Source organism: Cervus elaphus, chromosome 20, assembly GCF_910594005.1.
Source record: "Cervus elaphus chromosome 20, mCerEla1.1, whole genome shotgun sequence".
Lineage (NCBI taxonomy): Eukaryota > Metazoa > Chordata > Mammalia > Artiodactyla > Cervidae > Cervus > Cervus elaphus.
This window is the reverse complement of record NC_057834.1, coordinates 47,500,656-47,527,949: the sequence shown is the minus strand read 5'-3', so window position 1 is coordinate 47,527,949 and position 27,294 is coordinate 47,500,656. Positions and strand designations below refer to the sequence as shown.

General features: G+C 38.9%; 1 protein-coding gene across 2 annotated transcripts in view; it reads right to left on the bottom strand.

Annotated features, from left to right (window-relative positions):
- Positions 1 to 27,294, bottom strand: part of NOTCH2 (notch receptor 2) — a 170,132-nt gene that overhangs the window by 74,998 nt on the left and 67,840 nt on the right. Inside the window, exons 2-5 of one of the 2 annotated variants that reach the window (XM_043877038.1) lie at positions 24,266 to 24,268; positions 19,761 to 20,020; positions 15,997 to 16,332; positions 5,993 to 6,115 (exon numbers count right to left, since the gene is read on the bottom strand). In XM_043877038.1, coding sequence (XP_043732973.1) covers positions 5,993 to 6,115; positions 15,997 to 16,332; positions 19,761 to 19,926 — 625 coding nt within the window. In that variant the 5' untranslated portion in view covers positions 19,927 to 20,020; positions 24,266 to 24,268. The remainder of the gene's footprint in view (positions 1 to 5,992; positions 6,116 to 15,996; positions 16,333 to 19,760; positions 20,021 to 24,265; positions 24,269 to 27,294) is intronic. The other variant, XM_043877037.1, reaches the window with a different exon arrangement.

The window sequence follows — 27,294 nt, the reverse complement described above, 5'->3', positions numbered from 1 at the left end:
TTTTCTGGGATAGAGCAAAAGTCAGAAAGTGAGTCATGGACACGAAGACAGAAAAGATTCCTCAGTCTCACCTCCTGCATCTTGTGTTGGGTCATAATAACTACTCACCCCTATTCCTACTAACATGACTATTAATCGGCTCTGAGACCTCTGGGATGAAAGTGCCTCAGGTTAGCACTCTTGGCACTCTGCCCAACTGACAGCACACTGAAATTGGGAGGGGAAGCAGAATTCCAAAAACCAGGCTTAATTCCAAGTCCCCACAATCAATTTGACAGCAGATAAATTGTAATGGGAGATGCATTTTTCCATTCCTCCATGCAGAATACAAATGAAAAAAAAAAAATGTCTGCAATCCCAGATATACTTAGTTTCCACTCTCAACCAAAAAGCTCCATTTCTATAATATTAAACACACAGAAAACTAGTTTAGAGAAAAGCCTTATTCTGGATAACAGCTTGAGAGCACTGAGTTCAAAATAAAAATATACCATGAAAAGACTCCATTCCCAGACACAATCTCTGGCAGTATATATACTTTCTGATTCATGCCAAAACTTTTTTGCTGAAGTTGGAGCAACTGACAGCAAAGGGAATCTTAACTAACACTTTAGGCTCATCATGCCATAAAGGAGAGCCGAAAGAAAATGTGGTCGGTTTTATTTGACTCGTGTCCACCTAACTTCCATTGTTCACTTCTGCTTAGTGTCCCAAAGCACAATTCCAAGCCCAAGTTGAAATTACATTTCTGAGTTAATAACAAGCACAGGAAAATAAATCACGTCTGCCCTAGGAGTGAACCCAAAACCAAAAGCTGCCAGAGAGGAATTTGTGAGTTGAGTTTAGAGTCAACTTTAATTCTGAAGGAAATGAACCTTTAAAAGGAAAATTCAAATAACAACCTATGTAGACAAAACATTAGTCTACACTGCTTCGATTAATTTGGGGGCCTTTTATAACTTTTTTTTTTCCCTTAAACGGATATCTGCCAGAGCAGAATTGCTCTTGTAAGATGGCTTGGAGCCAAATATGGTAACAGTATAGATATTTGTGCTCAGGCTTCATCAAATTCTTAGGTAAACTTCCACTTCCTAAAGAAAAATCTAACTACTGACTTGCCTCTATAACAAGAGGTAAGTTGCCTTACCTCTTATAAGTTGCCTATATAAGTTGCCTCTGTAACCATTTGCCCAACTCCCAACATCAATTTCTTTCTTCCACCTGGACTTCAGTTTGTCTGAAACAGTGGTAACCTTTGTAGGTACAAATAAGTGCTCTGAACAGAGCTTGGACACAGTTCTGTCCACACCTGACATGGAAACCAATATACTTTCCCCCAGTGAGGCCAATACAAGGGCCCCTGGAGGGCAATTTCATGTCCATCCCTCTGCCACTCAGGATCAAAGAGGATGCTTCTACATAGAACCTCTCTGCATCAAAGGAATGCTGTCCAATAGAACTATCACAAGAGATAGAGACATCATTTAAAATTTTCTGGTAGAACTTAAAGGAAAACAAGGTGAAATTAATTTAAATATTATATTTTATCTAACTCAATGTATTTGAAACATTATTATTTTAGCATCTAATCAATATTTAAAATTAGTGAAACATTCTACCTTTTTTTCATACTGAGTCTTCAAAATCAAGTGTTTTACAGTTGAGGCACTTCTCAGTCTGGACCAGTCAGATTTCAGATGCTCAACGGCAAGATGTGGCTAGTGGCTACCATATCAAACAGCATGGACCTGAAATGTCTTACATGATAACTGTCTGCTAAATAAATGAAAAGCTTGAAAAGCTTTTTAACTGCACCATTTATTTTCCTGATACCTCAATAAGAAACTAAGAGATAGCAGTTCTGTGAACAGTAAATAAAAGCTTCTGAAGAAAGGAAATGTGACTCATTTATTCCAAATCAAACCATGAGTAGACTTGGAAAAAATTTCTGGTCATCTTGAAGTCTAGAACTTGCTACAAAAGATCAAAGCCTTCTTTGTAGGTGGACTTATGAAAACAACATGGTACCTATCAGGCTCTTCTCATTAAAAATGTGGCCAATTCCCAAATCTCCGTTTACTTCAAACTGATACATAGGTTTTTTTAACTACACAATTCCATTCTCTTTTTTTTTTTTTTCCAGATAGCTGGCAACTAAATTTCCTCTCTTAGCTGGCTCCAACCCTTCCTTCTCAATTTTGTCAAAAGCCAGACAAACAGTTCATACCTCAACTCTATAGCTGAAAATTGTAAAAGGAATTCTGAATAAAGTTGCAATAAGCCTTTGAAATATAATGAAAAAACCACCAGATTGAATATAAAACATTTACTTAATATTAACTTCTAATCTCTAGTAACCAGGAACACACACACACAAAGAACAAACCAGAAGATCCTACCTAGAATAATAAAACTATAAATTAAATGTTCAATCTATTAAAAAAGACTCAAAGCCCTTAATAAAAATATTTTTAAAGATAACTCATAGAGTCAGTCGATCTGTAGTTTAAAAAAAAAAAGACCAAAGATTTGAGCACAGACTTGAAGTACAACAAGCCTAGATTCAAACCCTAATCCAACCACTATGAGCCATGAGTATACTGTTTAACCCTTCTGAGTATCTATCATCATCTGTAAAAAGAATAACTAAAACTCTACCCTTCATACAGTTATTGCAAAGATTACACAAAATAAAATATTGTAATCAGCACATTATTTAGGTGCTAATAAGCATTAGTTAACTCTCAGCCCCCAGCCACATTCATTTCTTTAATTTGGACAAAGCAGAAAATACTTCTGTGAATTTATTTATAGCTCTAATACCAATATAAATAGGAACCCTACAATCCCTAATTTTTCTACTCGTCTCAGAATGATGTTGGGGCTGGGATAAAGAGTAGCTCAGCTATATGCTACTGACAGCAAAGATCTGTAAAGAGCTCTAGTATCTGCTGTCATCAACAGTTCAATGACCTCATTCCATGACCTCAGGCCTATAATAATGCCAATATTAATGCAGTGAGCATTATCACAGAGAAATGTGTGGGGTAGTAAGGGAGCCCAGAAGATAACACTTGGCTTAGCCTGGAGAGAGGGCATGGGGGGCTTCCTGAAGAACGTAACCATTTGATTTGCTCCTGGCAGGCAAAACTGGTGAGGACTATAGGGAAAGGAGTGTAGAAGGAAATCTAGAGGCAAGAAATGGTGTGGGACTTCCCTGGCGACTCACTGGTAAAGAATCTGTTTGCCAATGCAGGAGACACAGTTCGATCCCTGGTCCGGGAAGATCCCACATGCCACAGAGCAACTAAGCCTGTGTGCCACAACTACTGAGCCAGTGCTCCAGAGCCTGAGAGCTGCAGCTACCGCACCCACACGCCCTAGAGTCTGTGCTCCATGACAAGAGAAACCACTGCAATGAAGAGCCCGTCACCGTAACTAGAGAGTAGATCCTGCTCGTCGCAACTAGAAAAAAGCCCATGCAACAACAAAGACCCAGCACAAGCAAAAATGAATAAATAAATAAATATTAAAAAAGAAATGGTACGAACGAAGGCATAGGATGTGGTACAAACAAAAAAAACAAGGTTGTCACTGGAAATCAAAGACTGACACCAGTGAAAAGAGGAAGGAAACGTGGGAAACCAAAGACTAGGTACCTTATATGACAGCAGGTCAAAGGAAATAAATACTGACACCCTGAACATATTTATCCTTTCTACCATCTAGAAAAACAATACAAAAATACATGAAACAAGAAACAGCTTTTAAGGACTTTCATAGGGGAAAAAGGTATCTATTAAACAACCTGGGGGAAGAAATTTTGGTAAAATATAATTTCACTGGGAAACCTTTCCCCATGATTGAGCTTTCCTAATTAATATCAAAGCAGGAAATCGATTGGTGTTTGTGTCATCGAAGAAAAATCAACAATGAAATCACAATTATCATTTAATCTTCACTGGCATCAGGAGTCTTGGTACCACACAGAGTCACTCTCTCCCAAGGAGAGACTTGGGAGAGACTTCAAATGAAGTCAGGTTCCTAACATGTATCTCATCCTGCCTAATACTTCTGGAAGGATCATTAAAAGAGAAAAATTAAATATTTCCAGTTACTATTTGTCACATAATTAACTTTACAGTAACCATTTCTATTTATTTTTTAATTAACTTTATTGGAGTATAGTATATTAGTTTCTGCCCCACAGCAAAGTGTGTGTGTATACATATGTGTGTGTGTATATATATACATATATATAAATCCCTCTCTTTTGGATTTCCCTCCCATTAGGTCATCACAGAGTAATCTTTTTAAGTTGAAAAAAAAATGGCCTATGAAAAAAAAATCACCACAGAAATGGCAAAATCTGAAGAGAAGAGAGAATATGACAGCAAGACCAGAGCGTTGGGAGTGAAGTCCTAGGATCAAGATACCAAGAAGAAATTCTAGGGGAAGTCCAACTTTAGGGAAACCCAGTGGGAAAGTATTTTTTTAAACAGTTTGGGGATTAAAAGCAGAAAAGCCCTTCCAGGAAATCATGTTACTGAAGTTCTAAACCCTTTTAGTCTTTTTCTATTCATAGGCTACAGCTCTAAAGAGTACTCTAAATAATTAGCTGCTGCAGATGAGGGAAGGTAATTTGGAGATGGTGAAGAATATCAGGTAGTAACAACAGCAATACAAGATCAGGACTTCTTTGCTGGGCACAATCCTTCGCTGGTACTATAGCTCCTTCCTAATAACATTAGCTTGTTCTTGGGTTTCCATATTAAATCAAACAACTTCTCTCCAAAAGGCCCAGTTCTTAATTGCTTAATCAGTTCTTACTTGCCTCCATTTTCAGTTAGATAAATAGATACAAACAGAAATTGGAACTAAAAGTCTACATAGACTCAATTTCAAAAATAAGAAGAAAAGAAGACAACATTATAAACTTCCAAATGGTTGTATGTTTAAGCAAATCTATTCTTCTAATGTAAGAGGCAGAAGAATCTATGTGCAAAAAAGGATACAAAAAAGGAAAATACAGAAACGTAGACATAAAAATAATGTCTTCAAGAGGACCTGCTCAAGCCTCTGCATAACTATGTCATAACAATAAGATGAGATAGATTTCTGTGTACAGACAAGAAGCTCTGAACTCTCCCAGTCTGTACAACTTATTTTCAGGGTTTTTTTAGCTTGATAACAGAAGAGCAGAAGGAAGAGTATTCTAATAATCTTTTCATATAATTTAGAATATTCATTGATACTACACTGGAACTTGACAAGTTGTAGTTTCTCTTCCTTTTCCAGCCTTATTGAGCTATATTTAACATACAACATATATGTAAGTTTAAGCAGTATATACATGATGATTTGACAGACATATTTAGTATGAAATGATTACCAAAATAAGATCAGTTAGCACATCTATTATCTCACACAGTTAACATTTTTTGTTTGTATATGGTAAGAATATTTATATTTTTGCATTTAACTATGTTCTTTTCCTCTCAAATATTTAATAAGCATGTACTATGTTCCAGGCAATGTGCTGCTTTTCCAGATAATAATTTCAGAGTCTTTCAGTAATGCTCTTTCTCTACAGTAGGGTCCCCAACCTCTGAGATTTGAGGTGGAGCTGATGTAATAATAACAGAAATAAAGTGCACAATAAATGTAATATGCTTAAATCATCCCAAAACCATCCTTCTCCCACTCCTGGTTCATGGAAAAAACTTCCACCAAAGATCTTCCAGTCTCTGGTGCCAGAAAGGTCGGGGACAGCTGTCCTACAGCACTTAGCAGGGTACTGAGTTCAGAACATCTGCCCAATAAATGTCCGTGAGAATATTTCTTTAAGTGAACAGAGGGGGAGGTATGGGGTTAGCACTATACCCAATGACGTAGCACAGACACTCTTGTAAAACGGGCCCACTTCAATAACAGCCTGCCTCTGCTTACTGACCCATGCCCCACCCTGACTGATTAGTCACACCATACATACCTGTCCACTGAGGGGGACAGCGGCAGTTGTACGTATTGACCCCATCCACACAAACCCCTCCATTCTGACACTTGTGGTTAGGACAGTCGTCTATGTTCCGCTCACAGGTGACTCCTTCAAAACCTAGGAAGAGAAGGATTAAAGGAAATGATAAATTCTCATAGAGATGATGTGATCTGTTCTTCTCCACAGGACATGGTCATCAGAACAGACTGACTTCATTATTACAGTTCAACAGACAGCAGATGGTCAACCCAAGACTCACTATATAAAAATCCCCCAAACTTCTGTCTTTTCTTGCCTCAGGCATAGACAGTTAAAACGAATCATTATGCCAATGACATGCCTTCATAGTTACCTCACAAGTATTTCAAAGTGTTTTCATGAAATAAAATCCCAGTGAAGATAAATGTCTACTCAGGACAGCTGGTTCTAAAAAAAAGGGTATTAGATTTTCCCCAGCTCCGTGCTAGATTAATGGGAAGAAAAAATAAAAGATTACCTAATTAAATTTAAATTCCTTTTTGTTTTTTTCTTGGGAAAATCATGGGGGAGAATATGAAGACATTAAAAAAATACTGAACTGAAAGTCTGAAGATAAGGGTCAAGTTCTAACCTCACTGTTTATAAGCCATTTAATACTTGGTAAATTACAAGCTCTAAAGTAGCTTCCTCATCTGTAAAATAAGTCTGGCTGCACCTGCCCAGCACGTCTTTCGAGGTTGTTATAAGTGCCACATTGTAAGCACAACACAATATAAATATAAAAAGCTATCTGAATATGGGGTGGCATGATTACTAACTAAACTTGCCAACTCTTCAAATTGTTCATCCTCCTTTTCACACAAACACTACTTCCTTCCTCTTGATTTTTCCTTTTTATGAAAAATGAAACTAGCACATCAAACTTCACCCTAATTGCCCATAGTATGTTTCCCTATATAATTTACACATTGGGCTTTTTTCTTTCTCTTTCCTTGCTACCAAATCTCTTAACTACTAAAATGGAAGACTATCAGCTTTAAGAATAAGAGAGGAAGTTTACTGAACATTCCCTTATTTGAAATACATATGACTAAGTATTTGGCCTCCTCAGAATGTCCCTTAAGTTTCTCCCTTTTACTCAAAACACATATTGGGTCTTATATTGGCACTGGTATAGTTAAGTAAAAGAAAGAGTTCCTGCTTTCAGGACACTGCAGTCTGGTGAGTGGGCAGACATCAATCACGCCTTTTCTTCATTCCTCAGCACAAACACTGAGGTGTTCTACATCTGCCCTGTTATACTGCAACATAGCTGGTTTCTCTGAATACAGTAGCAGTCATGTACATGAGTATGAACCACGTACCCAAAAATCTACCCAGAGACCAAAGGAAATCACTTTAGAAGATGGAGATAAATGAACGCTTCACTGAAGAGAATTCTATTTCTCCAGGTATTTGGTAAGAAGTCCATGCAAGCAGATGAGTCATTAAGTAAGCTTGAGAAAGACTACGAAAAAATTTATATAGACTCAGATTTTTAAAAAATTAATCATGTTACTCAAATATCTTCTGGGCTTCCCAGGTGATGCTAGTGGTAAAGTACCCGCCTGCCAGTGTAGGAGACATAAAAGATGAGGGTTTGATCCCTGGGTTGGAAAGATCACCTGGAGAAGGAAATGGCAACCCACTCCAGTATTCCTGCCTGGAAAATCCCATGGACAGAAAAGCCATGCGGGTTACAGTCAACAGGGTCACAAAGAGTCGGACACGACTGAAGTGACTTAGCATGCACTCATGTATCTGTTTAATCATATGACAATCTTACAAATGGATTGAGTCAGTAAATGCTGAACTGCTTAAGCCCACCCAAAATTATGATAAAGTGAGAGCAAATCTATAGATTCACAAAGTACAGTCCCTGAACAACAACTAAAGGCTCTGTTTCTAGTCTAGTGCTCTTAAATGGAAACATCCTTTGGAAAAGTTAAGACACTTTCAGAATGTGGGAGAGAAATAAGGAGTCCTGGCCCACCACAGCTAGAACCTGTGTGGTTTGGTGGTGTCCTAGAACTGATACTGGCCATCCTCCCCCAGCTTGATCTCCCTGGTGACTAAGACTAAATAAGGTTGACTAAGATGTCAAGGAGGTGATAAAGCCTTTGTAGCCAAACTATAAGGAACTGACTGTGAACTTGAATTTTTATTAGCCAGTGTTACAACGAATAGAATTTGCCAACCACAGACAAATTAAGAAAGCAGAAACATTTCAACATAACCATAACATATATAAGAAATAAAATGTTTTCTTTTCAAGACTATTTTTGAGATAGTTCTTACCTGTCACTATGTAGTTACTTAGGCAGAAAGGCAAATGGGTGAAAGAGTTAATTTATGGTTGAAGCATGGCCTCTGGGTTAAACTGCCTAGATTCAATTCTCAAACTTCCCATGCAGTAGCTAAGTGAACATGGGCAAGATATTATATATGCTTAATACTTAAACTCTCTTTCCTCTCTGGACTAATTAATAGGACCTACCTGAAAGGTTGTTTTAATGATTAAAATGAGTTAGACGGAAAAAAAAAATGTAATAAATTGTGCTGGAACAACTGAATATCTAGATGCAAAAGAATAAAGTTGGAGCCCTTCCTCATACCATAAACAAAAATGAACTCAAAAATGTATGAGTTAAAATTATAAGATTCTTAGGATAAAACATAGAAGGAAATCTTTGAGACTTGGGCTAGATAGAGATGTCTCACACATGACCAAAAGCACAAGTCACAAAAGAAAAAACTGACAGTTTGGAATTCATCAAAATTAAAACCACCTGGGTTTCAAAGGATACCAATCAAGAAAGTAAAAAGGCAGTCCACAGAAAGGGAGAAAATATTTGCAAATCATATATCTAGGAGATACAAAGAATTCTTACAACAAAATTAAAATATCCATAATACAATAATACAAATAACCCAGTTATAAAATGGGTAAAGAAGCTAAAGAGACATTTCTCCAAGGAAGATATACAAAAGGCCAATAAGCACATTAAATGATGCTCAGCATCAGCCATCAGGAAAATGCAAATCATGACCACAATAAGCCATCACTTCACACCCACTAGAATGGCTATAATTTAAAAGACAGATAGCAATAAATGCTGGTGAGGTAATGAAGAAACTGGGAATCCTCATACACTGCTGGTTGGAATGTATTAATAAAATAGTGCAGCCACTATGGGATATAGTCTGGGAGTCCTGAAAAGATTAAATAGGGTTACCATACCACCCAGCAATTCCTCTCATAAGTAAAACCAAAAAGAAATGAAAATATATGCCCATTCAAAAACTTATACAAGAATGTTCAGAGCAACATTATTCTTAATTCTCAAAAAAAAAAACAAGCAGAAGCACCCCAAATGTCTATTTTGTGATGAATGGATAAATACAAACTGGTAAATCCATATAATGGAATATAATGCATACACAAGAAGCATACTACTTGTTCCCATTTATATGAAATGTCCAGAATAAACAGCTCTATAGAGAGAGTAGATGAGTAATTGCCTAGTGCTGGGAGGGAGTTGGTGCAGGGGGTGTGGTGGGTGGGGGGAGAAGGTAGTGGGGGTGGGGGGCAGTTAGGGAGTGACTGCTAATGGGAACAAAGTTTCTTTCAAAGTCATATAAAAATGAGCTAAAATTTTATTGTGGTAATGGTTACATGTATCTGTAAATATACTCAAAACCACTGAATAGTGTGCTTCAAGAGAAAATTATATGGTATGTAAATTGTATCTCAATAAAACTGTTATATTATATTAGAAGGAAAAGCACTTACAACAATGCCTGATGCACTGTGTTTTATACATATTAGCTAATACTATTATATATCAATGGGATCAAAGCATCTCTTAGAGATTATCTACTCTAATCCTTTTATGTTACAGATGAAGAAGGGCCACATGGCTGACTTACTCTACATGGCTAGGAGGCAGGAAGCAGTCCTAAACCAGAAACTTTACCTAGATTCAGTCAGTATGGTCTCTGGGACCCCAAAGTTCTCTTCCAAAAATCTGAAAAACTGACCTTGGGTCAAAAGTTCCCAAAAGTTTGGCTGAGGAAACTCTAGCCAAATCAGTTCTCCTCGAAAATTAAGACAGGATTTATGCTTTAAAAATAGAGATACAGGCTCTTTTTGGAAATAACTAGCAAATTCTTATAAAAAGTCTACCCAAGATAGGGGTAAGGGGGTGCAGAGGATGGATATGGGTTAAATGAATAAGTTACAGTGCAATCTCTTCTTTAAAATGTTTTAAGGTTTTAAGGGAAAGGGAAGCAGACCAGTCTGCAGACCTGTGGGTGGGATGGGTGTAGCCGACTTATGGAAAGACTCACATGACTGTACTAAAAGGAGTTCGCTGCTTGAAGCCAACTCACATCCTTAAAAGGCCAAAAAGAAAGAAATTAAACTCAGAAGGAACATTTTTAAGACTGTGCTGTTATACACCATGGGCCACGTAACTGATAAACGATGACAGGGAGGGTGGGGAGCAGAAAAGTGTCTTTTGAACTTGTCATCCCACACAGATACCAGCATCTCTCAAGAGAGCTTCCATATCTTTTCATTTTCAGTCCCTAGGAGGTGTGACGGTGGAAAGACTTGGTGCAGAGGCTCAAAGAGGAGAGCAGAAAGGGGAAGCTGAGATGACACACCTGGGATTCTCCCAGGCCAGGCTGAAGGTCCTCAGGAACAGCTTCCGTGCAGAGGGATAAGAGAGTGAAGAAAACCCAGGGATACCTGGGACTGGACAAAGTACCAAAGGTAAACAGCTACAGGCTACCTTCTCTCCCTGCCCTCCGGAAAGAAGCCTGTTAAATGAGCAAATTGGTCCCAGTTCCATCCCACTGGTTTCCTTGGCACACTTTACCCATCCTCTGAATGGGCCCCAGTGAGCTCACTGACCCCATGGCTGGCCCCACCACCCACCCAGGCTGCTGCTCCTACCCACCTCCCTCTGTATCTCCCAAATGAGCTCTACTTTCCTTTCTAACTTTTCCTCCAAAGAAGTCAGAGAAATGAGTAAAGGGATTCAAAAGAAATAACTTCAGAGCTTTTTTTTTTTTAATTACAGAATACGGGAATGCTCTTCTCTATCACATCCAATTCATTCATTTGTCAAATATTCACTGAGTCTCAATTTGTGCCAGGCACGAGGTTGGATACTGGGGGCGAGGGTAGGGGGGCGGGTAGTTAAGATGAGAGTGTCTACTGGAAAGGATGAACAGGAAGGTTAGTAAGTGTTGCGCTAGAGGTAGGTAGGTTGCGAAAGATCTTAAGAGAGTCTCTAATCCCCCCAGGGGTGAGGAATACAGAAGGCATTGCAGTGAAATAGATGCCTTTGGCACATCACAAGGAATAAATTCTATACAAAAAGGCAGGGTGAGAAGGGGAGGTAACTGATAGAAGGCTGAGAAGATAGCAGGGGCAAAACTGTCAAGCATGGGAGGATAGGAAAAAACCTGAAGGAACATCAAGAAAAAACTGGAATCAGGGCCCAAACTAAAGGGGCTAAAAGAATGCGCACTGCAAAACGGTATGATAATTTCTGCATCTGCTTCAGAGAAATCTGCCAGAATATGATTAGTATAATACCCCAGAGAACGTCACATGCCTTGTGCATATGAGAATGCAAAAGGGAATTATTTCTAAGAGTTGTTAAGCCCAGCAACTGCAGAGCAGACACAAAAGCCATAGAATGTGGCTAAGCTTTATTTTAATGATACAGGGATATTACATATAATCAAGCCTGTAAAGTATAGGGGCGATTTACAAAGGATAAACCTTCTTTGTTTGGAGAGAACAGACTGGGCAGCTTTTTATGAAGTTTAAAAATCATAAAGGAATAAGGAGGTGCAGGAGAGAAAGAAAAAGGGAAAGTCCATCAGGGATTGTCCAGTCCACCTGTGAACTCGCAGGCAAAGCCAGGAGATGCAAACAGCACATGGCTGCTTCTTAATATATCCACAGACATACAACCAACTTAACTCATAAACCCCAAAATATTGGGAGTCAGTGATTCAAGAACGTATCGTCCATTTTGTTCTTTAGCTAAAATTATTCTAGCTGAGTACTCCTCCTTACAGTTTCTGCTAAAAACTTTACCTAATGGTAGTTTATGAAGGATCTGGGTTATTAACAGTTGCTGAACCAAGAAGAAGATGGAATACAGTTCCTTGGTTTCATTCTATCAGCTCCCTCTTGAATATATTCCTCTTTTCTTCCCTCTATTGAGAAACATTTCTTTCTTTATTACTCAGGATGAGTCATATTTACAGTTTTAATCGCCCCATCAATCTTAATACTAAAATCATCTCAGTAACTATAGTGCCCTTTGCAGGAAAAAAACTATATCATAACCATTCAAATATAATCACTAACTTATGTGGGGTTCACTGAGTCTTAGAGTTGAAAAGAATTCCAATTCTTTTTACTCAGTACTAGTGTAACCCAGTACAGAAGGAGAAGCTTAACTAAGTCTAACAGGTATGTTACCAGGAAGAAAATAAGACCAAAGTTATGCTCTCAGTACTACCGTACTATACTAAACTCAGCCTGTAAAGTCAGTAGGTGTGTGCCTATTATATACCTGTCACGGTTTCCATGTGCTTGGGATACATCACCAAACAAAAACAGAGATCCTAGCTTTTACTCTGGAGAGGAGAAGAGGCAGAAGAATTTGGAAAGACAGACAATAAACAATAGTCATAATGAGGTAAATTATATAGTGAAAATTATACAGTAAGATGATGACAAGTGTTACCAAAAAAGAAAAGAAAAGGTAGACCAAGGTCAGAGATGAAGGGGGAAGGGAAAGGTTACAATCTGAAATAGGGTGATCAGGGCAGACCTCAGTTAAAACTGCCAAGATTTGAAATGTGGTGGGAAGCAGCCACCTGAGAATTGCAGAACCTGGACAAAAGTGACTTTACCTGTCACTTGCTTGGTTTCCCCATCTTTAGAATGGAAATAATGATTCTCTTCAAGGGTGCTATTTACACTGAGATAGTGATTGCTATTTTAAGTGATATTTTAGTCTCTTGACGAGTGTTGGGGGCAATGCAGGAGGGACAGGGGAATGGTACTCCACTATAAAAAGGACTCTGTAAAAGGAAATCATCACCAGACATTATTTCCCTATGTGGAAATAAAGTTAATACTTTGCAAACTCCACCTGGGACATGAAAACCAATGAGCATAAAGTCTTACACATTGTATAAATATGTATTTATTCACAGTGTTATTGCATCATCTATTGTTTTTAAGTCTTTTTTAAATTTCCTTCTATATATTGTCCAAGCTGACATCATCTGTTTCAGATCATGGGACCCTGAAAGGCAGCAACTAGCCTACTTTACTATTTTTAGGTATCTGCATGATGCCATACACAGCCTGTAGGCATGTGCTCAGTCACTCAGGTTGTGTCCGACTCTTTGCAACCCCATGGACTGTAGCCCCCTAGGCTCCTCTGTCCATGGAATTTTCCAGGCAAGAATGCTGCAGCAGGTTGCCATTTCCGACTCCAGGGGATCAAACCCACATCTCTTGCATCTTCTTCATCAACAGGCAAATTCTGTACTACTGTGCTACCTGGGAAGCCCATACACAGGCTGGTAAGTAACAAGTACTATCGATCATAATTAGAAGTATCTCCTTTTTCTTTTAACATGAACCTACTTTTTTTAACCCGTACATCCCTAAACATTTAACAAAAAGTCTTAGACATTTCAAAGCACCTTCAGGGGCAGACAAGCAGTTAACAATTGGAAATAACCTGCCTGGATTTCAGGACTCGGCCTAACCACATGTCATCTGTACAACTTTGGGTAAATTGCTTCACATCTCAAAACTTGAGTTGCTTCACCTGGGAAAACTTGAACAATACTACTTATCCCCAAGGATTTTGTGTAATAGAGCTAATGGCTGCAGAAGTACCTGGCACAGTGCCTGACTTAATAAAAGGCATTAAATAAATGTTAGTTTGCTCTTTGCCAAATCTTCTGCCCCCAGCCTTGCACCCCAATCCCAATCCCAAACACACACACATACACACACTTCATCAGTATATTAAAGAAAAAAAAAAAAAAGTCTTGTTTTAAACTGTAAGCAGAGTGTAAGAGACAGCCAAGATGTCCTTACTCCATCCCACCAGCCCTGGCAGCCTCGAGCTGTGGAATCCCTGGTTATTTCCTTTCTCAAGGAGGAGATACTATTCTGGTTTGACAGATCCTTTCCTGGACACACTCTCAGAATTCCCTAAGGTTCTTATCGTGGCTAATGGATAACAATGCAGAGGCTATGGGAGTGAATAATCACTCTCTCCCAGCTAAAAACTTCCTTTATTGACTTCTCTAACTTCCCGTTAGTACTTTGCTGCCAAATCAACCTCCTGTCCTAGGCAACTATTAAAACTAATTTTCTTGAAACTAAAAGACACGTTTAGTGGTCAGCAATAAATTGCACTAACCTCAATTACTGGCCACTTAGGCTATTAGAATACCAGACTATTAGAATATTCACAAAATTAAATTGTTTACATTTCTGTTTCCTTCTTTTAACCCTTAAAATGCAAACAAAAGCAGGAGTGAAGAAAGATACCTTTTAGTTATTCCTTCTACAAGATAATGTGGATGACAATAATATTAGGTAAATAAATATTTAGTGTCTAAAATGACAGCATTAATTATCTATTCTTCACTGAAAGGGAAACTGAAAGAAAGGCAATTAAACAGCTTGTTTTTGTGGCTTATGGTTAAGTGGTATCTTTTCTATTATGAGGCAGTCTCTTGTATTGTGTATTCCAAGTACATAGGATGGTGCCTAGAACATAGCTGGCAGCCAAAAAATTTTAACTGAATGAAATGAATAAATTACCATTTACTTTTATCCTGAAGACCAACGTATGGCCTTTAATCCCCAAAAGAGAAAACACACGATCCCATTACGTGTGACCCATATCCACAACACCAGAATCTAAGATTCCTTCTCCAAAAGAGTGGCTACAACAGCTTTTTGAGGCAATTCTGCTTACTCAGCACATTATTCCCCCCTACGGTTTTTCCTTCTTTTGTTTTTGCACTAAGGATATTTGTATAAAAACAGAATCTTTGTTGCTTAGTAATTCATCTGCTCCAGCCACTTGGGCTCTGTTCTCAATCAAAATTCTCGGTTTTCGGCCTCCTCATCAGTTTTATAAGGAGTTTAGTGAACTGGCCAGCCTTGCTCCTTTTTCCATCCTACGGAACAAGGGGCCCCAAGCTCCCACACATTGCTCCTCTTTTGCTTCTATCTTGAGTTATGTGTCATTGTGCCATACATAATCTATCAGCGCTCACCAAAAAGTGCTCACTCATTAACAGAGCACTACCACCACACCAGTTGCAAAAGTCTCCAGCTTCAAGTCTGGGTAGGGTGACCCCAAAATCAGAGAGGCTACACAGAGAGGGTTCTAAGACCAGAATTTCAAGGAAAATTATAAAAGAGTAGGGGGTGCAACCAGGTAACTAGTAAAATAATCCATTATTCCATCAGAGGTAAAAGCATATAAGAAAGCTGATCATCTATTATTACTATCAATTCAGTTTAAAGCATTTTATTAATCACACATATAAATTTGTCAATGTCTAATTCTCCTTATGTTCCTTTCCATTCTATAGACTTATCAATCCTTTCCCAGGGCTCTGTTTCTCTTATTTCTCACTGTTCCTCCAAAAAGGACAATAAACAATTTCCAAGTCACTCATCATCATAAACTCTGACATGTTAAATTACCCCCTGCTCAGTTTATGGACCACACTGGGCCCATAAAACTCCTCTCTCACAAGCAAACCACCCCACACAACATTCTCACTTCCCCTTTTCCCTGCTGGGAAGGATACTTCCTCAAGGAACACTGAACCACACCCCATCCCCTTCCTTCCCACTGGAGGTGCATCCCCCAACCCAGGACACTAGGGGGACTCCTTACCTGGAAGGCAGCTGCACTCAAAGGTAAAGTCGCCGGTCTGGCGGCAGGTGCCCCCGTTGACACAGGGGGAGGGCGCACACGGCACGTAGGGACTGTCGCAATGCTGGCCTGTGAAGCCCTGGGGGCACTGGCACTGATAGGAACCCGGGAGGTTGAGGCAGGTGCCCCCGTGCTGGCACTGCCCTGGAACGTCACACTCATTGACGTCAGTCTCACACTTCTGCCCCGTGAAGCCTGCGAGGCATGTGCAGGAGAACTGGTTGGCCACAGTGGTGCAGGTACTTCCATTTGCACAGGGGTGGGACAGGCAGGCATCAGTCCACTGGCACAGTTTACCTACAGGAAAGATAACAGACATAAGCACTGCCCGCAGAAATGGGTGTCAGCCCCATCCCACCTCACATCTCCCACCCAACAGGTGATGTAAGGCAGCCACTGCGTGGAGGATCCCTAAGCTCTCCGAACTGTACAGGAGGCCCATATCAGAGCCTCCCCGAGTTCACCTGACAGGAGCACTCTCCAGGGCCCTTAGCTGAGACGCGAAGACTTGGCAAAGCACACGAGTGACTGTAGGGGAATCACGGGAAGCCCACAAGAACCCCTGCAGCACAGAAGGGTCTGGATCCATCTCGTGGCTCACCTCCTTGTTTCTCCCTAAGACACTCCTCTGTTTGGAGATATCTCCCTAAGATATTCCGATGTCTTCCTTGTTGTTCACCCAGTGGGCGCCACTGTTTGACAATTCTACTCCTAAGTCACCACGGCCACAAAGTCATCCTTAATGCTCCATGCAGGTACCCAAACCCCCAGCCCCTCTCTTTCCCTCACATACACACCCCTACACATGCAAACACATACCCCAGGTTTGCTGTTTCCTTTTATTATGTCACCTGTCACACCAGCAGGGCTCCGATCCCTAGAGTAGGCTCTCAAATCATGTCTTGTGAATGAAAATAAAGTGTACTGATATCTTCCACAATACACTGTGGCTAAACAAACCTCTTAGATGATAAAAACAAGTCAATATGACTTCTACTTCCCTTAAGCACAACACACATGCACACGTATTCCAGGAAACATTTTGTTAATTGTGGTCTTGACAAAAATAGTGCTGGATGTATTTGAAGAAGATTAAGAATCTCTGGCTTCTTAAACATGAAAAAAACCAGAAGCTGTCATAAGAATAAAGGCCTAGAAAGGTAATTCTTATGGACTCTCTCAGGTAGGAAAGCACTAGAAAGAATCAGGAAGACAGTAATTGATCTCAAGGAATCAAAACAGATTCTCTGAAGTAGAGAGAGAGGGGGGAAAAAATACTCCTATGCTACTAGTAAATTCAATATTCATGTGGCTTTCTATTTTCATGAGTTTGAGTTTTTTCAAAACTAAAGACCTGAGAATCTCCTGAATGTGTTAATACTCCAATTGGGTGTCTAGGTAAACATCCAAATCTTTGACCCCACCTCCCCATAGAAAAGCAAGTGAGAGTCATGACAGACTCTCTAAAAGGGAGAGAGAGGTGACACATGAGTACATAAACGTGCGCTCTGTCTACCAGGAATATCAAATCAAAGGGAAAAGGTGAAAAAAAAATCTAGGCACAGCATGTATACCTCAGGGAAGACAGAATGAAGGAGCCTTAATTTTTCTCCCTATTTTCCTTCATTCTACTGAGAGTACTTACCCACAGTGGAGAACAGATAAAAATGGTTACTTCTGCCAACAGTGTATATCAGAGTATTTGCCTACAACTGAAACAAAAAGGTTGCTGGCCTTGGTTTCCCATATATGTTTTCTACAAGCACTAACCTTCTGCCTCTGTTTTTTTCATCTATGAGTGAGGTGAGCTCATAAGGTCTGATGAGGTAAGGGAGTGAGTTATCCCAAAACTAAAAGAGCGAGCTTGACCTATGGTGGCCCCTAAAGTGGTAGATGAAAATGGCAGACGTATAAAGATGATTAGCACCCTGAGGACCACCAAGAAGAGACCTTTTTAATAGCAAGGAATCCGCTTTAATTTGAGGGTTATTTCAGAGTACATTTTAATTATGAAGAAGGTATCAGTGCCATTTCCACTAGTCAGGATTAAAATGTTTTAAGTGGACATGCCCTCCCTTGCCTTGTGAAGCAAAACAACTTGAAACTGACAATCAGGAAAAATTATTCTCTCAACCACCAAATCTCTTCAGTGACTCACAGTATCAATGCTGACATAGTCATGATACGGAGATATAACTGTAACAACACCTTTTAATGAAAAACCAATAGAACAAGCATTCCAAACTGAATGAGCCAGTCTAATTTTCTGAGTGTGTTTTTCATTTTCTAATTAGATTTACAGAATTGTTGATATACCGGAGGACAAAACAGTGAATAGTTCTCCTTTTCACAACTAAGTTAATAAACACTTATGGTTCATTTTGAATAAAGCTCAGACCCACCTTTGAAGAACCCATAATATGGTCAGATGAGAGACATGTAAAAATTAATTACGATAAACTATGACACATAAACTAACAGAACACAGAGACTAACTGTGTAAAGGAATCATGAGAGGGTCACTGAGAGGTTACAATAACATTAGGCAATCTCCAAATGTACAAAAAGGCATTCCAGCAAAGGGGTATGCAATAGCATGGAGGCAACAGGAAGTATGACATTTTCAGGAAATGATGAGAACGCTGGCGTCACTAAAGCGAGATGCTTGTGGGAAGGCGAGGCTATAAAAAGACGCAAGGCCTAGACTGTGAAGGGTTGTGAAAGTCAAGTAAAAGAGTCTGCAGTTTACTCTGCAGATGATGAAAAGTCACTAGGCATGGTAAGCAGGTGAGTTTGTGAGAAGATTTGCATGTATAATCAGATGTGGCAATGTGACAGGTAAACAAGACGGGGAGAAAGTAAAGGTAAGGAAAGCAATTAGGAAACAGCTGCAGGAGTCCGGGTGAGAGAGGACACGGACGTCGCTCCAGAGCAGAAGGGGAAATGGAGGGCAGCAGATGGGTGAGGAGTAATTCAGATTAAAAGGCATGCCTGAGTCCAAGTGGGGTACAGATAAATGAGAGGGAGTTTCTAGCCTGGGGTATTTGGAGGGTACACTGGTGTCACTATCTGTATCAACATGTTGAGTTTCAGGTACCTGTTGAATTTCCAAGCATAACATGCAATAGATAGTTAGAAATATGAGCCTGATTGTCAGAGTTCGTGTGAAGCAAAAAGGATGATCGTGAGAGTCATCAGCAGGGGATGAAGATGATGACAGCTGAAGAAACTGGAGATAGTGAGATTCCCTGGGGAAGGCTGTCATATGGCTCAAAAGAGGGCTCAAAACAGAGTTCCAAAGAACACAAAAATTAAATGCATAAGGACAAGGACAAGGCAATGGAGAAGCAGAAGAAACAATCGGTTTAGAAAACCAGAAAAGCCAGTGACCTGAATGTCTGGGGAGAGAAGTTTTTAAGGAATAAGTTATCAATAACACAAACAACTTTTCTTCCAGTGACAGGGAAGTGATTATGATCCCCAGTCCTGATATATACACTTCAGGCAGTCAACCACTGCTGAGCATTTGACCCTTTTGCTTTCTCTTTCCCCCCTTTCAAAAGCAAGTTAAGGATAGTTGACTGGAACATTCCAGTTCCTTCCCATAATGCTAAATATGTACTATAGAGGGGGACCCTAAAGAACCAGATGAGAGTATCTGAAAGGCACTAAATGGAAGTACCTGCTGAGAATAGGAAAGTATGGGCCTGAGTCCCACTTGTTACCTGTAAAGCCAACTTGGCAGGTGCACTCATAGGTGTCCCGGCCAAGCACGTGGCAGGTGCCTCCGTTCAGGCAGGGCTGAGACACGAAGCAGGGGTGAGTAGTGGAGTACTGGCAGTCCTCGCCCGTGAAGCCCAGGGCACATCGGCACGTGGCCTTCCCCAACATAGCCCGGGCCACACACGTCCCACCATTCTGGCAGCGATTCTTCTCACAGGGGTCTCGATGTTGACAATATTCTCCCAGGAAGCCCTCTGGACATCTATATGGAAAAGAGAGGAGTCCGTGAAAACATTTGACTTTTTATAAGTCCACAAACTTACAAGATAATGCAATTCACTCAAGAAAATACTAGACTGTGAATTGAGAAACCTGAAGGCACAATCTATAAGACATCTCACTTTAGGGGAAGTGTTTAGAGTACTTAACCACACACTCTCATGTCTTTCTAACCATGATCCTTATGCAGAGGCAAAGCACAACCATAGCTTTATTCACGCAGGCGCAGGCTGTGTGCTGTAACAGCGCTGTTTTGTGCAGCACGGTGGAGACTTGTCTTCAAATCCAGTAACTTTCTCCTTCTGACTAAGGCAATTGACAGAATTAAGACACACATGATAATGCATGGACTGATCCCCTTACCCTCTCAAATTTAAAATCTGTAAAATATCAGGTGGCTTCAATTAAGCACTGAGGAATAATAAGTTTTTCTTATTTCCACTGAGATGGCCTATATCTAGATTTCTGGATCATGTTCAAGGGGTTGAGACTGTGACAAGGGAAAAGGAGGTACAGGAATGGGGAAGAATTCAAAGAGACTTTTCAGAAACTTAAATCTGCAAAGATACTGGTAGCAAGCCGCTTTCCTAACCAAAAAAGTGCAGCATAACATCAAAATAACATTAAAAATATGTAAGGTACAATACAAATACCAAAGTGAAGAAGGGAAAACAATTCAAGAACAACAGTCTACAACATTTCCCAAATATTATGTTGAGAAATCTTTTTATATGCCACCACTGATTCGTAAGATGCACAACCATCCCAAAATGTGTGTAGTGTTTATAGCAATTTTCTCCACACACCATAAAAAATGCATAGAAAGTCGCTATTTTCATAATGAAGAGGTTGTTTAAACAGGATCTCTAAGAAGCATTTAAAAGGAACAAAGTCTTTGATTCTAACTATAAATCTTGCCATTTGGCTGTTGCCCCAGATACCTGGTACAACCTATCTCTTCATTTGACTTTTTGGAGGATAGAAAACTAACTACAAGGCTGTTCCACCATTACCTTGAAGATAATACATTTAAACCAAACCAAATTCTCCCCCTCAAAACCAACCCCTATTGCATCCTCTGAAGCTCAGCCACTGTGTCTTGACTCTCCCAACCACCCAGACTTTAAGCCCTGGGGTTCTGTTTCATTCCTTCTTGTCTTTGCCAACCTGTCCATAAAGTTTAGTAGCCAAGGTCTTTAGAGGTCATAGTTTTGAGGAAAGAAGGAGGACCAGATATCTGGGGACTAAGATAGAATGGAAGAGGAAACAGAACTAGTAAGTAGCTTCAGTGGCAGTGATGGAGGCAGCCCCAGCCTCCTCATCTTCTCTCAGAGCTCTGTACAGTAAGCACAGCAGAACCAGGAGCAGCTAGGGCTCTGAGCATCTTTGTGAACAGGTAAAGCTAGAGAATGAGAGGCGGTGAGGAGAGGGCACAGCACTGAAGCCAAAGGCTGGCTGACGTTTCCAATGAGGGGTGTCCACCTCATGTCGTCAGAAGGCCTATCTGGAGTCCTGGTGGGACGACCTTGAATAAATTACTTAACTTCACTATCAGCTCTTTCACATTTTAAATAGTTAATAAAGCTACTTCCATCATGAGGCTCTTGTTAGAATTGAACAAAGTATGTGAAAAACTTTATAAATCTTTTTAAAAGTTTTACAAATGAAAAACCTTTTTTTCTCTCTTTGTACTTACTGAGGAAAATATCATGCTTTATTCAAATCACAGCTTGATTTTATAATAGAATAGGTTATTTTCTAATTATTTTTTAAGTAAAGCAGCAAAAATTGCCAATGTAGTATAGCTAAAATTAACCATATTATTAAAAGCATTTGCAACTTATTCGAGAAATCTGTTATGGATGATGTTAAAACTGCAACACAATTCTCATTCACAGTAACAGTCCTCTGGGCATTAAGCTTGGCTGACAACTCCTGATTCTCCCATATGGGAATTATTTACCTTATAAATAATGACAAACTTTGAAGCCTGGGTGGGCTTTACCCAAGCTTTGCTACCATCATCACCACCTCCCCAACACTATCATGTGGAATCTGCTCAGAGAACACAAATTCACTTATATATTAGCTTCATAAACAAAATGAAAGAGTAAGGTTCCCAGGAAAACAAAAATGAAGCAATATGGAAGATTCTAAAGTAAACTGAAGTCACTCAGTCATGTCCAACTCTTTGCGACCCCATGGACTGTAGCCTGCCAGGCTCCTCTGTCCATGGGATTTTCCAGGCAAGAATACTGGAGTGGGTTGCCATTTCCTCCTCCAGGGGATCTTCCTGACCCAGGGATTGAACCGAGGTCTCCCGCACTGCAGGTAGACTCTTTACCATCTGAGCCACCAGGGAAGATTCTGGAGCCAAACAAAAGTATTCCTGAATTATCTGTTACTGAGGTTTAATCTACATTGTTGCTTCCCACCACTAAAGGAAAAATGTTTCTACTAAGATATGGTTAAGAAACCAGTAAAAATAGAGGTGACAACTACAACTTGTGAGTCTTGTTGTTTTTTTTTTATGGCCTGAGAGCTATAAATGATTTTTACATTTTTTAGCGATTGGGGGGGAAAAAATCAAAAGAAAATAATATTTTATGACATTTGAAAATTATGCAAAATCCAGATTTCAGTGTCCACACATGGACTCTTATTGGAATACAATCATACTCATACAGGGATTGTCTACGGCTACTTTTGCATTATAGTAACAGGGTGGAGTAGCTGTGATGAAACCATACGGTTCCAAAAAGTATTTATATCTGATGCTTAACAGAAAAAGTCTGCCAACTCCTGAATAATAGGATATATGAAGCCTAATTCTAGACATTGGAGAAGGAAATGGCAACCCACTCCAGTATTCTTGCCTGGAGAATCCCAGGGACAGAGGAGCCTGGTGGGCTGCCATCTATGGGGTCACACAGAGTCGGACACAAATGAAGCGACTTAGCAGCAGCAGAATTGTATATATAGCATCCAAAATGCTTATTAATAATGATGTTGATGATGAAGAAGAATATTTTTATATCAGTTTCCACAAAGAATATTACACTGGTTCATTCATGCAACAGTTAAGTTACTAAGTGCCTATTAAGTATCAGGCATTGTTCTAGAGCTAGGAAAATTCTTGAACTCACAGTTTAAATTCTAGTAGGAGAAGACAAAAAGCAAAATTAATAAATGAAATCTATAATTTGCTATGTGGAGTTAAGTGCTATGAAAAACAATAAAACAAGAAAGAGGCATAGGAAGGGAACGAATTGGGGATAACAGAGGTAGATAAATGAGGTATTTCAGTTAGAAATAGGAAAAGCAGAGAGGGCCTCACTGAAAGGCACATTTCAGTCAAGAGCTAAACGAAGGAAGAGATAGCTATGCAGGTATCTAGGGAAAGCATGTTAAAGGCAGAGAGAACAGCAAATGCAAAGGCCCTTAAATAGGGAACAGTCCTGGCATGGTTGAGGAATAGCCAGAAGACCTCTGTGGTTCCACCAAAGGCATTAAGAAAAAGAATAGCAGAATAGAGATTACAGTTACAAGTAGGAGGCAGATCATGAGGAGACTTTAGGCCACTGCAAAGAAGGAGTCAGGGTCTTACTCTAAATGAGATAATACTAAGATAGGATGTACAACTGATTTATTCTCCTGAAATCCATCTATAGAAACACAACTTATTTTTATGGGAAACTAGATTCACTGCTGATATAATAATAAAGACTTTCTTATTTAAAATGTTCTAGATAGCTAGACATCAGCCTATTCCTTTACCTTAAAACATGTACAAGTCTCTTTTAATCTACATTTTTCACTAAGCCTCATTTCCTTTTCCAAATACTTCCTTCACAAACAAACTTCTATAACTATAGCTCAACTTCACAGCTATTTTCCCTTTCTTTTCCATCTTATTTGTTCCTTTGCAGTAAAACTTGCATTCTTCTTATTGGCCAGAAACCATGTCCTAAGAGCAATGACTTTTCCCTTGTCAAGTTCAGTGGTCTCACCTGAGATTTTTTCATAAGGAAATTCTTAGAGGAGGCATTGCTGACCATACCTCCATCACTCTAATTGGTTTACATTTGGCTTCTATGACCCCCTCTGTACCTCAAAGCTTGGCAAATTCCTAATTCAGATTGTGGAATCCTTTTCGTCTTCCTCCCCATCAGTTTACGGCCACCTGAAGTTAAGTCTGGGTTGGGCTGCCCTTTCCTCCCTTGTGCACTTGCTGTTTTGGTGGTTGTTCACTGAGTTTAAAGCAACTACCTTCACGTATCCAGTGCCAGTTCCATGTGTTCAGTTTACTAAAAGTCATCTACTTACCCTAACATATCCTGCCAATACTTGAAATACACATTTCAAAAGTACTGTCATATTTCCATGAAACTTTGATTTCTCCATTTTTCTACAGCTTTCATTCACCATCTCAAAAGTTATTTTTGGTTCATCCTTTTACATTATATATAACTTATGACTACGTTCTGAAGTCTTGTTAAACTGAATTCCTATAGTACTTATCAAAGACACTCGCCATCTCCTTTCTGATAAATTCTGATCAATTAAAAAGCCTCAGGTCAGACATCTTGTTCCTGGCTTTTCCCCCCACTTCCATCCATCACTGTATAATAATAAGAGAACCATGGGATTCAAGACATCCTAATGTAATTTCTACCCAAAGAGATAATTCTTTCTAAAATATCCCTGAAAGATGATCACAGCCTCTATGTGAATAAAAGCAATTAAGTATGATGTCTAAGAAATAGAATTTAATAAATACTTGAAGTTATCTTCTTTCTACTATTAAAAGTGCAGACACTAGAATTAGATCACCTGGATTTCAATCCCATTTACTCTGAGAGTGATCCTGAGCAAGTTATTAAACCTCCTTGTTGTAAATTAAGTTAATAACAGTGCCTACCTTGTAGGGTTTTAAATAATTGTAAAGCACTTAGAACAGTTATCTAGTGCATAGTAAATGCCATGCGTTCGTTAAGTAAGATAAAATATTGGCTCACTACTTCAATAATAGAATTGTCTTCAGTATGGGTAGATCTCATTGTCCGGCAGCCTTTCTTTCTGATGTCTTCAAATTCTGCCTTCCTTCCTAGGTATGTATATACCAAGAAGGATAAAATGTAAATCAATGCAAAAATTTGTAAAGAATGTTCACAGTAGCATTATTTATAATAAAAAGTGGAAACAACCCAAACATCCATAGCTGATGAATGGGTAAATAAAATGTGGCATATCCATACAATGAAATATTATTTGCCATAAAAAGTAATGAAGATTTGATACATGCTGTGATATGTATCAAACCTTGAAAATATCATGCTAAGTGAAAGAAGCTTAACACAAAATGCCACATATTGTATAATTTCACTTTTGTGAAAGGTCAGAACAGGCAAATCTATAGAGATAGAAAGTAGATTAGTGTTACCAGGAGCTGGGAAGAGGAGAACTGGAGAGGGACTGCTAAAGAATAGGAGAGTCTCTGGAAGGTAATGAAAATGTTTTGAAACTATATAATGCTGATAGTTACACTTAACTGTGGATATACTAAAAACCACTGAATTGTACATTTCAAAAGGGTCAATGTAATAGTATATGAATTACTGTTGGTGGGAATGTAAATTGGCGTAACCATTATGGAAAACAGTATGGAGGTTCCTTAAAAAACTAACAACAGAGCAATATGATCCAGCAATCCTACTCCTTGGCATATATCCAGACAAAACTGTAATTAGAAAAGATACATGTACCTCTGTGTTCAGAGCAGCATTATTTACAATAGCAAGACATTGAAGCAACCTAAATGTCTAACAAGAGATGAATGGATAAAGAAGATGTGTTATACGCATAAGAGAGAATGAAATAATGCCATTTGCAGCAACATAGATGGACCTAGAGATTGTCATACTGAGTGAAGTCTGAGAAAGACAAATACCATGTGATATCACTTATATGTGGAGTCTATTATACAATACAAATAAACTTATTTACAGAACAGAAACAAACTCACAGACATAGAAAACAAATGAAAAGGGAAGAGAGTGGGGAAAGGATAAATTAAGAGTATAGAGTTCCTAGATACAAACTACTATATATAAAAATAGATAAATAATAGGTCCTACTGTGTAGCACAAGGAACTATACTCAATATCCTATAACAAGCCACAAGGTAAAATAAATATATTAATATATATATATAACTGAATCACTTTGCTGTACACCAGAGACTAACACAACATTGTAAATCAACTATATACTTCAATACAAAATCTTAATTAAAAAAATTTTAGTATGTGAGTTATATCTTATTTAAAAAAATAATTCTGCCTCCCTATAATCTCCATTTGCTGGCTATGCTTGTCCTCTAGAACAAAAAGGAACAAGCTTCTCTTACATATGGCCCTTCAAGAATTTACAGGTAATTATTTTGTTTTCTCTTTGTTTTCTTTTTCCAGGATTCCATGCTTTGGACTATTCCAGACTTCTTCGCCATTTTAGTGGCTCTCCTATGCTTCAGATAACAATAGTAACAATAATAAGAGTGACCAACATTTTTGAAGCACTTACTATGTATTATGTATTTGTTAAGCATTTTATTACTCCCTCTAACAGTTATGCTATATCATTATGTCCATTCTGTATGTGAGGACATTGAAGCTTAGAAAGATGAAGATTTCAGAGCTAGTAGATATTAGAGGCAGACCTCAAATCCAGGTATGATTCCAGAGCCCACATACTTCAAAACTGGGCTATCGGCCTACCCTCAACTAGATGATTCTAGTTTATCAAAAACCTCTTTGAAAGGTAGGACCCAAAATGGGAAAAATAAAAAACAAACCCACATAATACACATGTTCTTACCACTACAGCATAGAGTTGGACACTATTGTTTCTACTATTGCAGCTTAAAGCTGTGGTGGCTTTTATAAAAGTTACAAAATCCAGATTCAGTTAAAAAGTCCACACTTTTTTTTCCACATGAACTACTTTTATGCCATATTCAACCTACCCTATATTAGTACACCATGTTTTTTTAATGTAATAATTGGTCCTGTAATTTCTTTCTTTTCATCTCAACATGCTGAATCTTTACCCCAAGTTTCCTTTATTTAGATAACTTTACACTTTATTCATATAATCACAGAATTTCAACACTGCACCAAATCTCAGAAGTCAATTTGTCTGAACCTATGTTGTACTGATAAGGACACCAAACTGACCTGCCGCAAATTCGTCTGTAAA